The sequence below is a fragment of the Antedon mediterranea genome, chromosome 5 (genome assembly GCF_964355755.1).
Source record: "Antedon mediterranea chromosome 5, ecAntMedi1.1, whole genome shotgun sequence".
In the NCBI taxonomy this organism is placed as follows: Eukaryota; Metazoa; Echinodermata; class Crinoidea; order Comatulida; family Antedonidae; genus Antedon; species Antedon mediterranea.
In genome coordinates, this window is record NC_092674.1 from 13,481,791 (window position 1) to 13,500,522 (window position 18,732).

Here is an 18,732-nt window from a genome sequence, read left to right on the forward strand (position 1 = left end):
TATGCCCGAATATCGTATTGGACATCGTCATGTCTATATAATATAAATATAAAATTTAAAATCAAAATTACAAACGACTCAAAACAAAATGGTTCGTTTTATAAAAAAGTTAGGTCCCCGATCTCATGTTGGTCAATCTCAGCTAAACGACGTTGGTATGTTAAAAGTCCAAGACCGTGTCGAATTTCTTAGAGTCTGTCATGTTTTTAAAATATATAATCATTGTTGTCCACCTTATTTATGCAATCGTTTTTATTAGAATTTCAGATAGTCATAATTACAATACTAGGGGATGCAATTTTAATTTTAGAATCCCAACTATCAAGCCAATGGCACATGTGACCTTTTTTTACAATGCTATTAAAGAATGGAATAATTTAACAATTAACATTAAGGAATCACAAACTGTTTGTTGTTTTAAAAGTAAAGTTAAAAAGTATCTACAGGAACGTTCACTAGCTCTAGAAACTATTTAATAAGCGCTTCTTCTTTTTTCGATTGTCCTATTTTGCTGTTTTTTGTTTTTTTTTATATGTTGCATTGTTTGTCTTTTTTGCTGTTCTTTCAAAGGACCTCATTGGAAACAAGTCCGTAGAGGACTTTTATGAGTTATCACTGGCATCCTTGTTTTATTTTGGTATTTTTATATTTGCCAATTTTAATTGTATGTCTGTGATATTTTATGTACTGATGCCGAAATAAATCAAATCAATATGGGCACATCATTATTATTTAGTTTGATAGTATAGACAGAGCTTAAGGATTATATTTAAAAAATGTTTTCTTACATTTTGAAAAAAAGTATTTATTTCTTTATAAGCCCAATTTTCCAGTCTTAATTTTACATTTTGAAAAAAAAGTATTTTATTTGTTGATAAGCCCAATTGTGCAGTCTTATTTTACATTTTGAACGAAAGTATTTATCTGTTGATAAGCCCAATTTTGCAGTCTTATTTTACATTTTAAACGAAAGTATTTATTTGTTGATAAGCCGAATTTCCAGTTTAATAATAATGACCTTCCACAGTGCTTATACCATATACATTTTACATGATATTGACCGTGGGTTCTTTACGCCTCTGATGCATTTGTTTTTAGTGTACCTTTTTAATAAATTATTATATGTTTAGGCCTAATCACACCCAATTTAATGAAACGGTCAGATTCCTATTTCAATTGAACAAAAGTAGTACTGTATTTATTATTCATTGATAAGCCAATGGTCCCATGGCGTTAGCCGATATCTTGAGCATTTGACTCATGTGTCTTTTTTGTGAGTGATACACTATGGATATGCCCACGGAAATAATATGTAGACATTGCAAACAATCATAGGCCTACAGCAGGGAAGAGTTACATTACAATTAAACTCTTCCCTGCCTACAGTAACAAACATAACATGGCTAATAAGCATAACATTCAGACTTGTTTGTTTTCTAGTGGATATTTATTTACTTTAGCATGTAGAATAAAACTAGTAACAGTGGCTATATTAATAATTATACTGATTATCATTGATGTTATCGCGTCTAATAATAAAATGTTTTGTTGTTGATAAGCCCAATTTTTCAGCCTTGATTTTACATTTTGAACGAAAGTATTTATTTGTTGATAAGCCCAATTTTGCAGTCTTAATAATGACCCTTCCACAGTGCATTTTACATGATATTAACCGAAGGTTTTTACGCCTCTATAGCCACTGATCAATACCATAATTAATGTACTTTTTTAAAGGAATATTTAAATGTTTCAACATACCCAATTAAAAAAAAACGGTCCGTTTTCGAGTTCAATCTTTTAGAGAGGTTGGAGTTTCATTTTGAACGAAAGTATTTATTTGATTGATAAGCCAAATTTCTAGTCCTAATGATTTGAGATTCAACGGGTTTTGCTTTCAATTGTATAATAACATAATTATATATATATATATATATATATATATATATATATATATATATATATATATATATATATATATATAAATATAAGTATAATTATGAATTCACCAACACTTTCAGGCCCAATAACAATGATCCCGGGCCCGAGTTTTTGTAGACCGGACTTCCATGCACAGCCACATGTTAAGGAATATGATTTATGAATTTAATATGGTTCGAAATGATATTACACAACAACGATTAGACAGCAACTGTGCAAGAGTCCAACTAATAAAATCGGAATGATCAATTAATTGAACATTTACAGCATAAGGCCCATACACTAGGACGATAACGATCGACGATAAATAGACAAATGTGCATTTTTAATACATAAACCAAAAGAAATATAAACAATTCCTTTGATGAAAATTATATTTTCACACGTCCAATCAAATGACGTCATGATTAGTGTAGTGAATTTATCTTTAGTTGGTTGCGAGCTTTCTCAGGCGTATATCCACTCGACGTACACAGCTGTCGTTCCGAGCTTTCTCAGGCGTATATATTTCCACGCGACGTACACAGCTGTCACTCAATGATAACTCATGCAAAAAGTATATTTAATTCAACTAGAACTTTTATTCCTCGTAATTCGATTAATACATCTTTCTACCACTACCAGTCAAGCCTTAATATTCTCTTGATCATCTTTCCGTTTATCTACTCTGATCTTATTCTCTCTTCTCCTCTAATATCTATTACATTCTACTTTTATACTGGATATGCAAATTTTAGGCTTCAGAGGAGGATAACATTTTCCCTCCAAAAATTATACAATTTTGATTGGCTAATAATAAGGCGGACCTGGTCTAAAGCATCCTTCTCTAAACAGAGAGAATCACAACATAATAATATGACATTCCCCTTTTTGGGAAAAAGATTGTGTCAATCTTTCCAAAAATTTAACATTTAAAACCATTTTACTTTAAACTATCTACTAATAACACCTCTATAATATTATTATGCACGGCTTAATCCATCTGCATTTCCATTTAATGATCCTTTCTTGTAAATAACTTTAAATTTATATCCTTGTAAAAACAGAGCCCATCTCATAAGTCTAACATTGGCACCCTTCATTGAGTCCATCCATCTCAATGCCTGGTGGTCAGTATGAACTTGAAATTCACAACCATACAGATAATACTTAAGTTTATTTATAGCCCAAACAATAGAGAGGCACTCTTTTTCTGGCACAGAATATCTCTGCTCATGTACAGATAACTTTCTACTTAAGTACACACCATCTATTTGGCTCAGCACTGCACCTATGCCATAATTTGAGGCATCGGTTTGCAATATAAACATCTTATCAAAATTTGGGGCTTTTAATACATTATCATCAGTAAGTCGTTTCTTTAAAGTTACAAAGGCATTTTCACATTGTTCATTCCACTTAACGGTATTACTTTTACTCTTTAAAGTTAAATCAATCAATGGTTTAGCAATATCGGCATAGTTCTGTACAAATTTTCTGTAATAGCCCGTTAATCCGAGAAATGATCGGACTTGTTTCTTAGACAAAGGTCTGGGGAACTTTTCCACAGCCTCAACCTTATCAATCATGGGTCTAATTTCTCCATTACCAATCTTATGCCCCAGAAATTCTACCTGTGCATAGGCAATTTTACATTTCAAAGGCTTTGCTGTCAATCCAGCACTACTTAATCTTTCTAATACATCATTCAAATGAAAAATATGATCTTTCCAAGTTTGACTATAAATACATATGTCATCTATATATGCCTTAGCATATCCCTCAGTACCTTGTAATACCTTATCCATTAATCTTTGGAAAGTACTAGAGCTATTTTGCATACCAAATGGAAGTACATTGTAACAATACTGTCCAAATTGTGTAATAAATGCTGATTTGTCTTTGGTCTTAGGATCCAGAGGCACCTGGTAAAATCCTTTAGTTAGATCTAACGTAGTTATGTATATTGCGGATGATACCTCATCCAACATTTCGTCTATGCGAGGCATAACATAAGGGTCAAATTGTGTAGTCTTATTTAGTGATCTAAAATCTGTCACCATTCTAATTTGATTCTGGCCTTTCTTCAGGGCAATAATAGGTGCAGCATAGGCACTAACTGTAGGTTCTATTATACCCATAGCCAACATACTATCTAATTCTTCTTTCAATTTACCCTTTAATGCTTGGGGCGTTCTATATGCCCTATGCCTTATAGGCATTTCACCATTTGTCTTAATTTCATGTGTCACCAAGTGAGTTCTACCTGGTACATCCGAGAATACATTCTGTTGGTACTTTAACAATTCTGTTAATTGTTTAGTTTGTGTATCATTTAAATTACTACTAACGTTAACATCTCTCCATGTTTGAGATTGATGATAAGACAATCCTATGTCTATTTCACTATCTAACTCATTGTCATGGACTGTTTCATTTAAGTCTACTTCTTCTATCGACTGAACATTTGTTACTACATAATAACCATCTTTACTTATTTCTACTTTTTCATACCATCTCTTTAACATATTAACATGTAGAATTTGTTTTTCTTTTCTTCTACCTCCTATGTATATTTCATAATTTACATCATTGACCTTTTTTGTAACAGTGAAGGGGCCTTGCCATTTACTGTCTAACTTACTATTTCCTACTGGAAGGAATATCAACACTTTGTCCCCTTCTACAAATTCTCTATCAATAGCATTCTTGTTATAATTGTGGGACATAATTTCTTGTTGTTCAAGTTTGTTTACATTAGCATCTTTCATTAATTCCTCCATTTTTTCTCTTATTTCTAACATGTATTTGATAACATCAGTAGATGTTTCTTCATCTTCTACCCAATTACTTTTGAGTAAACTCAAGGGTCCCCTCACCTCTCTACCATAAAGCAATTTAAAAGGTGAATGGCCCGTCGCTTTACTAGGAACTTCTCTGTATGCAAACAGAAAGGGGGGTATGTAGTTATCCCAATTTTTTCTTTGCTTAACTGTAAGTGTCCTCATCATATTTTTCAATGTACCGTGAAATCTTTCAACAAGCCCATTGCTTTGGGGGTGGTACACTGCAGTCTTTAATTGATTAATCCCCAACATACTACATATAGATTGCATAATTGAAGACATGAAATTAGTTCCTTGATCATGTACAATCTCTTCGGGTAATCCTACTCTAGTAAAGACTTCTATTAGAGCCCTGGCTACTGTTTCAGCTCTAACATTGGGTAACGGGATAGCATCCGGATATCTCGTAGCATAGTCAATTATAGTAAGCATATATTTCTTATTACGGCTTGTTCTAGATAAGGGTCCAACAATGTCTATCGCTATACGTTTAAATGGTGTACTTATAATCGGTAATGGTATCAAAGTATGTTTCCTTTTACTTTTACCCTTATCTACCTTTTGGCATTCCTTACAGACTTTACAATAGACTACCACATCTTTAAATATACCTGGCCAATAGAATTGGTTCAGGATCCTACTTTTAGTTTTCTCAACACCCATGTGACCTGCAAATGGCACATTATGACCTAAGTGTAATACACCCTGTCTACACTGAGTGGGTAATACAATCTGTTCCACTTGGTTATACTTATCTTTAATACTACTCCAATTTCTCATCAATATACCTTGTCTCATAAAGAAACATACCCTATGCTGACCTATTTCTTCTATAGGGACTACCCTGTCAAACACTCCTTTGAGTGAGTCATCATTAGTTTGCAATTTGATCAGTTCTTGTTTAGTTAGGTTCAGCTTGTGCTGTTGCTCATAAGTTTTATGTTTGACTGTTTTATCTTTAGCTTTATCCTCATTTTCGTCAAACAAATTATTCATTTCTGTTCCATTCATATCATCTAAACACTTAGTTTTATTTACTTTGTTGTCATTTACTACTGTTTTCAACAATTGTACATTAGTTTCTTTAGGCGGCTCTTCTATCGGCTTAAAGTTACTATCTTTCCCTAACAATATCATTTCGTCTTGTATTCTAACATCATTTTCTATTCTGGCTTGCTCCCTAGTTAGGACGAACATTTCTTTAGCCATTGTTTCCCCACAATTCTGGTCCAAATCATGACCCAATAACATGTCCCTCTGTAATCCTTCGATTACGGCTACAGTCACTTTTCCTGTCACTATCTTACTTTCTATAGCTACCTCAGCTAAGGGGACGGTAATATCGCCTCCTATACCTCTTAACGTAACCCATTTTCCTGGCAAGTAACATTTGTTAGGCACTAGACTTTCCTTAACAGCTGACTGGGTACATCCCGAGTCTCTAAGCATAGTTATATCCTGTCCTTCTAATTTTCCTGGTATTATACACTTCTCCATTTTATTTTCTACACTATCTATAACTACTTGGGGTCTATCTGATTTTAGTCCTTCACATCTTAAGCCATCTTTCACATTCGGGCCCTTCTTAGTGTCACTAGTCTTTCCTTTTGCTACCATTTTAGGACAATCCCCTATTTTATGTCCCTTCTCCTTACAATTAAAGCATAGGCCATTAATCCATTCATTTGAAGGTTCTCTCTGTTGGAAATTTCTACCATAGTTATGGAATTTGCCTCCCCTTCCGCGATACCTATTGTATCCTTGCTGCCTAGCTCCAGGGTTATTCTGAGTCGTACCATTCTTAGGTTTACTATTTTCTTGGCCCTTATAATACGTAGGCTTATTTTCAGAATTTACGGCATTCCAATAGCCACGGCCACCTCTATTAGCTATATAATCATCGGCTATCATAGCCATATCATAGCTCTTATTTACTTGTTTATCTCTAAGATAAAGCCTCAGATCTTCAGGCATTTTATCAAGTGCCTGTTCCATTATAATCATTTCAATAATGCCTGCAGCATCATCTTCTTTTACATTAGCACATTTCATCCAACATTTTAAATAATGGGAGAGCTCATTCAGCCATTCCCTGATGGACATATCTTTAACTCTGTTCGAATTTCTAAATTTAAATCTGTAGGTCTCTGCGGACACATCATACTTTTCTAAGATTGCCTTCTTTAAGGTATCATAATCTACACATTCTTTTACGGTTAAGGATGCATATGCTGTCCTAGCTTTACCAGACAGTTCAGGTGCTAACCTAGCGGACCACGTATTCTTATCCCAACCTGTGGCTTCTGCCAAGTGTTCAAATGTTCTAAAATATATATCAATATCATCTGATTCCTTCAAAGTAGGAACCTTTACCTTCATTTCATCTCCTATATTTCTAGCATTACTGTAGCTAGACCTATTTTCTAATTCCATCATTTTCACTCTTTCTTGTGATTCAATTTTTCTTAGCTCTATATCTGCTTTCTTTTGCTCTATATCTGCTTCTAATCTTAATTGGTCTTGTTGGTTTTGTAATTCTAACTTTTTGTTTTCGGCCTCGAACTTCATTCGAAAATATTCGAGCATCATATCTTTAGGCATACCGCCGGGTATTTCGGGCAAATCAATATCCCTAGCCATTTTATCATATATTTCATTGACTTGGTCAACCTCTTCTTGGTCAACCATATCTTCCCTTGTATCTTTGGCTGACATAGTCTTATCTATATTTTTACCCGATCTTAAAGTTGTCATGCTAATAACAATTTTACTAATGAAATATGTAAACTTATGTATACAAAATATGTTATAAAAGTATTTGTATTACCTTGATTAATATGAAATCCACATAAATTCTTAAATGCAATACAATATAAGACATTAATTTACTTCAAAGTCACAAACAACGTTCCAAGTTCGCTCCGTACAAAAATTTACTCTCGAAATAAAAATAGTTTACAAAGTCAGCTATGCAAATCTTCTCAAAATTTTCTGGGCTTCCTTCTGTTACTTCAGTCTTCTTCTTTCAGATCTCGGTGAATATATATCTCCGATGAATATCCAGCAGCCTTGAGTAGGTACCTTGAGCTCAACAGTACTTCTTCTTCGTTGTAATATCCAAACAACGCACGGTATAAAAACTGTCAGGAATCCAGATCTTCGTAACCATTTAACTTTTTGGTTACTGATTTAACAGGCCCGTAGAGTAGGCACTGTCACTTCTTCTTCTTCTTCTTGATACTTAAATCATGTAAACAAAAATTTTCACCGCTGCCACCATGTAGTGAATTTATCTTTAGTTGGTTGCAAGCTTTCTCAGGCGTATATCCACTCGACGTACACAGCTGTCGTTCCGAGCTTTCTCAGGCGTATATATTTCCACGCGACGTACACAGCTGTCACTGAATGATAACTCATGCAAAAAGTATATTTAATTCAACTAGAACTTTTATTCCTCGTAATTCGATTAATACATCTTTCTACCACTACCAGTCAAGCCTTAATATTCTCTTGATCATCTTTCCGTTTATCTACTCTGATCTTATTCTCTCTTCTCCTCTAATATCTATTACATTCTACTTTTATACTGGATATGCAAATTTTAGGCTTCAGAGGAGGATAACATTTTCCCTCCAAAAATTATACAATTTTGATTGGCTAATAATAAGGCGGACCTGGTCTAAAGCATCCTTCTCTAAACAGAGAGAATCACAACATAATAATATGACAATTAGTAAGACCAATAATATCGTGACAATACAGCGATTTTATTGTTTTTATTTATCATGCCGTCATTTGATTGGAATTTGAAAAACATTATTTTTATCAAAGACAGCATAAATGATTATCCTATAGGTCTAGAACGAAAACCTTTCTAATTTCTTTTGGTTTATGTAAAAACAAGGCCAACAGCCATTAAGTCGCGTGCTACAATGCATAGTGATACCGGACCGACAGACAAACAGACCGACAGACAGACAGACCGACAGACAGACGGACCGACCGACATAGTGAACTATACTGACCGAAATTACTGAACATGTTTAAAAATGTTGAAATGTTTAAAAACATTTATATTTTTTTTAATTTACACGTGCGTAGCCTGTCACTTTTGACGTGCTCGTATAACGTAATTTCGAGTTGAAAAGTAAGTAAAGAAAACAGAAATCGGGCAAAAAGAGTGCGCAATAACATTTAACGCGCAGTGCGCGCGCAAAAATCTGCGCACTCATGGCAATTTTGTAAACGCTTAAAATTGCCTGAAACGTTCTCTTATTTCATCGAAAATAAATTTTGAAAATTTTAGGCGCGCGTACGCATGCGTTACATGCGCTACGCACGTAATTGTATTGCCATATGATGATTTATGCCCTGACATTTATGAGTACCAAATTTTATTTAATTGTGATTCATGGTTGTTAAGATATGATTACAAACGTGATTTCGTTAAATCGTGCGTAGACCGCGTAATTTTTTATTGCGCACCGTGAAATCATAACCACATCGATTCCTGGCCATAAGGAATATTCTGTGAAAAATTGATTTAGCTAGATTAAACTGATATCAAGATAAGGTCATAAAGCGATAAAACGCATAGTGATACCGGACCGACAGACAGACAGACAGACCGACAGACAGACCGACAGACAGACAGACAGACAGACAGACCAACCGACCGACATAGTGAACTATAGAGTCGCTTCCACGCGACTAAAAATGCATGCTATATATTTATCGTCCGTCGTTATCATCATGGTGTAATTGGGCCTTTATACAAAAAAAAAAAAAATGATTACGAAGTTACATGTCATTTTCACCTATCACCAAAAAACTAACCTTTTCAACACTAATTAATTGTTACGAAGCCAATTTATATTATATATTTCATTAAAACTGAACTTTACGGTAAATGAAGAGTAAGTATCAGTTAATATGAATAATATAACTAGTAGGTCTATGAAGTTACGTCCAGACACAGAACTGTGACATTACTATCATAAATGTTGAAACCACTTATAAAACCTTTTTTTAAAGAAAATATAATTGTGTTAGGAGAAGGCTAATAAACAAATAGATAATGTACAAACCTTTTTCTGGATTAATTAATGAAGCAGGCGTTCCTAATAATCTGCTGCTGCTACCTAGACTGATTGTTCACCTTCTGACGATAATTGATTGGAAATTATAGTCGAGTTTCCAAATTCACAAAACTGTGAGCCTTAGATACTAAAGCTACCGCTATGAAACAGCTTATTAATGAATGTGTCCTCCTGGGACATAGCTGGCTAGAGCCGCGGCGCGAAAATAATTATCATAGGAGGAGATAGGAAAATGCGAAGCGTCCTCGTATTATTGTATGCGGGTATTTTTCAAGTTTGACATCCATTATACAGTGTATACCACGATCGGAAAACACCCCTATTTGGGGCAAATAGTTGAACCCAAAATTCGTTTTAATGGTCAATAACTAATTATCTAACTCAATTTAATTAGTAAACAGGGTTACATCAGGTGGTTAAAATCAGTACCGAAAGTACGAACCAACTTTATATACCATCGAGTAAAAATTCTAGAAGTAAGGCGCGATTTACCGAATTTTGCCCTTACGTAAATTTATATATAGATTAAACATACACGTCGTAGTGATGTATCGTTACATGTACTGCTATTTCAATCTACTAGGACGGTGATACTGATAGTTTCAACAAAGTATTACATCGCAATGTTTTACTGTGTTTAGTTGTATATTATTTGTAAAACATGAAAACAATTAATATTTTGTTACTAAATGGTTAAAGAATATATTTAGAAATTGTTCCTCTTTGCACCCATCCTCTTCCTCATCTCTCAACCCTAATGTTACATACAAAACACAAATTAAGTTTGTTTAAATTTGACTTAAACAATTGGTCTCATTTTGTGACAAGTTTCTCTTTCGAAAGTAATTCCCAGGGTGCTAATTTTAGTTGAGTACAGCAGTGTCTATTTATTCGTTCCTGTGTAAACGACATGTATTATTGTACGTACATTTAAAATCATCAGTTTTTTAACGCTGAAATTAGTATGTATTCGAGAACCATCTGTGGGTACGACCTAGATGGTACGCGAGCGAAGCAAGCGTACCATAATTTCATTACACATGCAACATAATTTCATTACAGTACTTAATGACAAACTTACCTTGTTTTTATTGTAAATGTCCATACTTCCTTCCTGTATGAAGAACACAAAAATATTCCTGTGTTCTTCATATTGAATATTTGCTCGAGCACATACTTGCATAACATTGTCTCCATTCTAGTAAAAAGTGAAAAAAATAAAGTGCACCAGCTGTACTGCATATATTTTAAATAAGTTTAACAAAAAGGCCAGAGAGGCCAGGGCAGAGTGGGGTTGGTTGAATCACATTTTCTATTTTTGACCATAATTGTTTTTTTGGTTGCATTAGTTAAGCTGTAATTAACAGTGTATGTTCACTAACATTCCTTCAGGCAACACAGTGAATTATATGGACATCAGAAAACATATTTAGAAAATACATATTAAGAAATTACCAAGATGAGTCGACCGATTCAACCAACCCCTTCATCGGGGTAGGTTGAATCACATAGTGGGGTTAGTTGAATCATGAAATAATATGTAATAAATACAATGATATCTTTAATATATATTTATTAAGATGAAAACCACATTATAACACATATATATTAATTAATAAACTACTATTAAAAAAACTATTTTATAATATATAAAGCTGCTGCACTATTATGTTTTTAAAATGTTAGTTATTATTACACGTAAAAAGCACCATAACATAAATATGAATTGTTTAAAGAGTTAGGCTTTTTAACTAAATTGTTTATTTGAGTTGTTTAAAATAATATATTCGAATTACAGGAACAAACTTGGCACAACAAGAAATGTAATTAAATGTATACAGTAAATGTTTACGTTTACATGAAAAACTGGTTACTCGCAAACCGAGCAAATGAATGTGCGTCCATTTTCGGTGCACTCCACATGTGACCTTTCTTCACAACCCTCCGCTAAACACTCCACAAATTTCACAATACCAGTCAGTTCCCTTACTTGGTTTTTCTTTTTGAGTGTTGTTTGGCGTTTTCGACTTCGATTTTGATTTTGATTTACCCTTACTTTTACTTGCAGATTTCCTTTTCATTATTGCCTCTTTTTCTGGGGTGTCAGTCAGAATTGCAGATTTTAAAGTTTTTCTGCCATGGCCTTTGTTTTTTCTTGGTGGAGCAACTGGAAATGGGCGAATAGTTTCCGGGCTAAATGGCAATCTTCGGCATGCAGCAGATGTGGACGGTTCATCCTCTAAAATTTCATTGGGTGTTGACAGTTGACTTGCATTGACGACCGGTGGTGGAATTTCAAAATCATCTTCCGACACTGGCTCATTTTCTGCTACTGGCTTGTTTTCTGTCAATGGCTCATTTTCTACTACTGGCTCGTTTTCTGCCACTGGCTCATTTTCTGCAATTGACTCATCTTCTGCAATTGGCTCATCTTCTGCATCTGGTTGATCAGTCGTATCAGCAGGTGCAAATTCGAAATCCTCAAAGATGTCTCGGTTAAATGGAAATATTCCACACTTGCGAAACCCATTTATTATATATATAGGCGTATTTGCCTTAGAAAGTGCCTCTTTTACCACACCTGGGATGTCATAGATGGTCATTCTTTCGCCGGGATGAGTCTTCATCCATGAATCCTGTGCAGACCGCAAGTATGTCTTAAATGGACCATATTATACGCTTCTATCCAGTGGCTGGAGTTTGTGACTCGTGTGGGGTGGAAAGGAAAGTATGACAATACCATTTTCCTTAGCAAAGTCAAGGGTTTCTATTGACAAGTGTGGTCCTGCATTGTCCAATAATAATAACACTGGCTTCTCTTTAGATGGCTTTGAAAAATTGGCGAAATGTTTCATGAAAGCAAGGAAGTCATCTTCTTGCATCCATCCAGATCCATTCGCTCTACCAATGCTTCCTGGTGGTTCATCGCGGATGAAATAGCCCTGATACTTAACCCGAGGAAATATGAACATAGGTGTTGTTGCATTACCTACTGCGTTTATTGCTTGGCACACAGTAACTAGAACACCTCGCTCAGCACTTACAATAGCTCCGACTTGCTTTTCTCCCTTTTTAGCGACAACCTTTGATGGCTTTTGCACTGTTGTTGCCCCGATATCGTCCAAATTCCATATATCATTTGGAGCAAATTTGTGCCTGTCCATAACTGTAGCCAGTTTGTCAACAAAGTTTGAAACATTGTTCCGGTTAAAATTCATAGCTCTCGCTAAACTTGTCGCTTCTGCAGCTCTTATACTAATATTTGGGTGACGCTTCAAAAAAGAACAAAACCAATCCTTCCCTGCTTTCTGGTTTTCAGTCCAACTTTGTGGCAAATCTACTTCATATGCTATGGCTAGCTCATATGCAAACTTCCTTACATCATCTGGCGTCAAACCAAAATACATAGCAGCAGCTCTGCGTTTCCTCTTGGTTGTCACTAAACACCTGTCAATTTCGGACATATCCAACGTGTGTGTCAGTTAATGCTCTTGTCACTTCAAGAGGGGTATTCAAAGCACCATCGGCATCTGAAAATATAGTTTAATGTATACAGTTAGCTAATAGTAATATTTTAATACCTTATTATTATTTTTATACATTTCAGTATCCATACCTTTCTTTAGTTTGTTGACAAGTTTTTGGAGAGTACTGTAATTGACATCAAAGTCTTTTGCCTCTGATCTTACAGACAGGTTCTCCAATATCACAATTCGTGCTGCTCGTTTTAAAATTTCTGGGTTTTTCCCCCGTTCGGTTTTTCTCTTATGAGTTCTAGGCATGACTGTATGTTGATAACTGAAAAATGCAAACCAAAGATTAGAATTAACCAAAAATAGGTAGCGCTGGCAGTCGTATACTAGGCCCTATAGGCTATAGTAGCCTCCATAATTTAATTTTAATAACTATGCCTATAGTATAATAGTAATACAGTAAATTATTTGAAAGATGTTTATTTATATTTTTACAATACTTAATAATAATACTGTAATTTTAGGTTAGGCCTAGTGTAGCAATGTAGTTTAATTTCTTACAATTTACATCTTTAAATTTCTATTCTGTATAAGAACATTTCTATAGTTAATATTATTGAGTTGAAAAGGTTTAAAACTACATAAATTAACATAAACAATGCACATTATTATCTTGGGGCTGGTTGCATCACGTGATGGGGTAGGTTGCATCACCTGATTCAACCAACCCCATAGGCACAGACAGCATTAATTCGTGTCATAGAAAAAAAAACGTGGCTCAACCATGGAGGTTTATACCTCCATGGCTCAACCAAGAAGCTTATCATATAATATTTTACCCTAATATATGTGTTATATAAGACTACTAAATATTTCAGGAAAAACGATCAGTATAAATAAACAAAACGAAAATCTTTACAAATTTGAAAAATGTACTTACAGGCATAAATCGAGCTGGATTTTTAAAACAATAGGTTAATAGTACAGGAGTATTAGACTTTGATGTAGAAATAAATATGCTAAAGCTGAATTTTTCAGGATAGGTCCCTAATGTTGTCTGAAACAACATACTAAAAGTCCCCGGGTTTCCCCGTTGTGCTTCAACCCGATTGGGCCATTTTTCAAAATGGCGGCCATCTTAAATTTATTTACCATTATGCTGACAAATACTCAGAAGACCCATATTTATATTCACTGTAATGAATAAGTTTAACAAGATGGTCAGAAATGCCTGTTTTGACCTTTGACCCTAAATTTGGATTATCTCAATATCTCATCAACGACTGGCCGTAGAGACTACAAAGTTGTCCCAAATTATTCGGAATGGCCAACTTTCTATTCACTTTAATGAAAAAAACAAACAAATTCCTTTAGAAACCTTCTATTTTGACCTTTGAACTATTGAGGTAGGCATAGTTATTTTTATAGACATCTTGGTGATCGATAGGATACAAAATTGGTTTCAAAATTTATAACTTTGACCCTAAATTCTCAATACCGCATCAACTGCTGGCCGTAGAGACTTCAAAATTGTCCTAAATTAAGCAGTGTACCCAACTCTCTATTCACTGTAAAGAAAAATACTAAAAGCCTTTAGAAACCACCTATTTTGCCATTTGAACTATTTATCTGGCCAATACAATATTTTATATCATAATTATATAGAAATCTTGGTGATCGATAGGAATACATAAGCGAATTTGTTGTCAAAATATTCCAAAACACCCATGTTTTTTACCTTTGACTTTAATCACTACATTATGATTTAATAATTTAAGTATTTGTATAGCGTTCGTCGATATACATCACACGACGTAACGCTTCGGAAATGTTCGCCTGGAAACTACAGTACATAATATTCTGGTCCCTGGATGGAACATGATATCACGTGTAAACCGCAATGGGCCGGGCCCAATGCAGTGCGTACAAATTGTTTATTAGATCGCTGGCAATAATGTATGCATATAAAGTGTAATAGCCCTCCGACGTACTAACAAAAATGGAACGTCGCGGTTTTCTAGGCGCTGAAGCTACGAAGTGAACACGAATAATTTTTACTGTATAATATTCCCCGACGAAAGTACTCGCGTTCCCCGCTAGGCTCCCCGACGAGGTGGCTATACAGCCCCCGTAGATTATTCACAACTTACTTGGTTTTTGCGATTTAAATCAGCATGCTGGGCTAATGCTATGCAGCTTGCAGTTTGACCTACGCTAGCAGCTAACAAGAGTGGTGTATTTCCATCCTAAAAAAATAGAATATAATATTTCATACAATATTACAAACTTCTTAGCAACGAGGAGGCATGGTTATTAATGCGTTTAATTTATTTAAACACATTAATATTAACTATTCATATATCTTTTTAAGTCATTTAATTCAGTCATGATTTTAACTTTTCATAAATAAAAGTTTACACAGTGAAGATATAATACACTGATCCATTCCATATTCTTTCAAAAACAAACATCCATATGTTTATTGTTTTTTCCTGTGCAAACATGGTTTTATACTGCTACAATACTATCTATACATGTTGGTACTGTATTACTAAAAAAATTGAATATATACTAGAGGGTGAGCTCGCTTCGCTCGCTCCCCCTCTAGGAAGTGTAGACGATGGTTCTCGGAATGACAATGTTCTCCTTATACATTTTCTGTTGGTTACCATTATTGAAAATGCTTTACATTCGTAAAACTGAACTACTTTGTTTCACAGTGTTTTAGATGATTAATAACATTTTAAAGTATAGTTTTTATTGTTTGGTAGGGCCCTTTGGGGAGGCGGAGGTAATTTGAGGGAGGTGCTTATTCGAGGGATATATGTTAAATTTTTTAGTTCTAATAATATGGTAACATTTATAATCAAATTCTACTACAAATAGTATAATTGTGTTATTATAAATATGTGGATGGACGTTTATTAGATAGTTGGGTTGTGGGGGGGGGGGTTATTATTCAAAGTGATGTTTTATTGGAGAGGCGTTTATTCAAATGAATACCATCCTAATAATTATTAATACATTATTTAATTTAATCAACTTTTGAAACTAACTGCCGTGACAGAGTGGGCCCAAGAAAGAAGACATTACGGCTTGCAACATGGGCAGACATCTCAGTCCTAACGGGACACAGGAAGATAGCCTACAGTTATTCCTGCAAGCTTACTCAATAAAACTCAGCTATCGGGATTTCACTCGAAAAATGTCTTATCAAATCTCCCTATGTAATTTTATAATACTATTCTCCACAATATATTCTGATTCTTTATGGCGTATATTTAATTTGATCTTTATTAATTTGCAGTATAATTCCTATTATTTAACTACTGTACCTTCACACACGTGTGGTATGTTTTAAAATAAACAAAAAACTGAAATGGCTATGATTAATGGCCAATTTTTTTTTCGTCTTCCAAAGGGACACCGTATTGATTGATGGAAAGTGCCTGTTTCCAGTCACATTTAGGGTCAAATCTGTTATTTTAACTGCTCCCTTGTGTATAAAAGAGAGAAAATATTTGAAACTAAGGTGAACTTATCTTAAACCCGGAAATTACTTTGACCGGGAAGAATTGAAATTGAGAGGAAAATCCAATGTTGAAATCATAAATGTTGTTAAAAAACTCTTTATAATATCTTCCTAAGATATAAATATGGAACAATAGCGTCGGCGTGCACACTAATGTTATCAAATCTACGTTTCGCGGTACATCTCGGATAGATAAGGTAGGTATCCAAGGCGGAGATTTGTAGAGAAGTTTTTGCATTGTGCTCGCCTATGTCAGAATTAACCATAATTTATATATAGATTGTTATAATCAAAATACAACTAATATGACCATTCTAAAACTTCTGATGAAGTTTTATAAATTTCTGTAAATAAATCAATGATTGAAATGATAAAATAATGGCATTTCAACAAAGTATTAAAAAGGCTGTGTACATCATAAGTTAACAGTTTTTAGTCTCACTGAGCTTTATATCTCCATGATTTGGTAGACTGTGTTTGTATTTATTTGTGTTTGTATCTGTGTATTTGTATTTGAACAGCAATTAACATTAATAAAATATAATATAAATACAATTGAAGGTTTTCAATGTAAATTATTTTAAATAAGATAATTTACATTGTCAAATCTCACTCTGAATACATTTAACTCGATTTCACATTAAAAGTCAGAGTGTGGTAAGACCTTAAACAAAATAAATAAATAAATTAATAGGACACATTATAACAATATTTAATATAAAAAAAAACTCATTACAATCCAGCAGAGAAATATTATTGAAAAAGGTTTTTATAATATTGCAGAAGTAATTAATTTTCTTCCTGGTCACCTTATTCCAGCTGTGACAATTGTATTATCATCTCTCTGCACAACCATGAAGAAACATCAGAAGGGTTGACAATATTATAATTATTAATAAAGGACAATATAAAAAGGATCTGATCCTATTATAATGCACTTTTATATGATCTAGCGAACTTAAGTAGAGCAATAAGGTGCAAATGCTATTCATATAATTAATTCACGTCACCATCGATAACATGTTATGTAATACAAGACTATGTAAACAATGAAACTTTATAAAATGTTTTTATATTTTTAATATTTTTTTAAACGTTTTTAACATTTTTAGCCTATTTGAATTTTAGCAATTTATAAATTGTAAGGTTTTAGGAACATTCTAATGGTTTTAATCCTTTTAAAGCTGTTTTTAATCCTTTTAAAGCTGTTTTAAACTATTTTAATCTCCTGAATCCTATTCAATTTTTATACCTTGTCATTTTTTACACCGTGTTTCATAACTTATATTTTTTTGTGCAATTATGTGTGTGTACATTATATATTTTATTGTATATCTATTTATTATTTTACTAATAATTGTCAATCTTCAAGAAGAATTTCTGTTGTTATTTTATGATGATGATGATGGACAAATAAAGCTTTTCAATATTCAGTATTCAGTGTCTGTGCAGATTGTGTTGGAAGGCATTGGATAATAAGACACAAAAAAGTGTACAAGTGTGTCATTAGCTGTGAATGATAGGCTGCACTATCAAAGACGGGTAGATGTTATTGTGTTCGGTGTATTTTAATACACCAAACACACTATTTAAAAATAGTTTCAAAAAGAGATGATAGCATTCGGTTTATTATAAAGTTGTAGGTATGGGTATATGTTAATGTTAAAAAAACTATAGTGAGGCATTTAATGAATAGGAAAACTGCCTTAAAATGTGACATGTTTGGAGAAACTATTCTCATCATCAGAAGAGAATGATAATGTTACTATTGTAGTTTTGATGGAATGAAACTATGTTATAGAATGAATCTACAAAGGCATATTAGTAGTCGGCTGTTTAAATACTGTATTCATTTGGATAATGTT

At 33.7% G+C, this 18,732-nt stretch overlaps 1 protein-coding gene across 1 annotated transcript in view; it reads right to left on the reverse strand.

Annotated features, from left to right (window-relative positions):
* LOC140049715 (uncharacterized) overlaps positions 1–18,732 on the reverse strand; it is a 48,809-nt gene that overhangs the window by 15,749 nt on the left and 14,328 nt on the right. Inside the window, exons 3-4 of the mRNA XM_072094663.1 lie at positions 15,486–15,581; positions 10,944–11,060 (exon numbers count right to left, since the gene is read on the reverse strand). Coding sequence (XP_071950764.1) covers positions 10,944–11,060; positions 15,486–15,581 — 213 coding nt within the window. The remainder of the gene's footprint in view (positions 1–10,943; positions 11,061–15,485; positions 15,582–18,732) is intronic.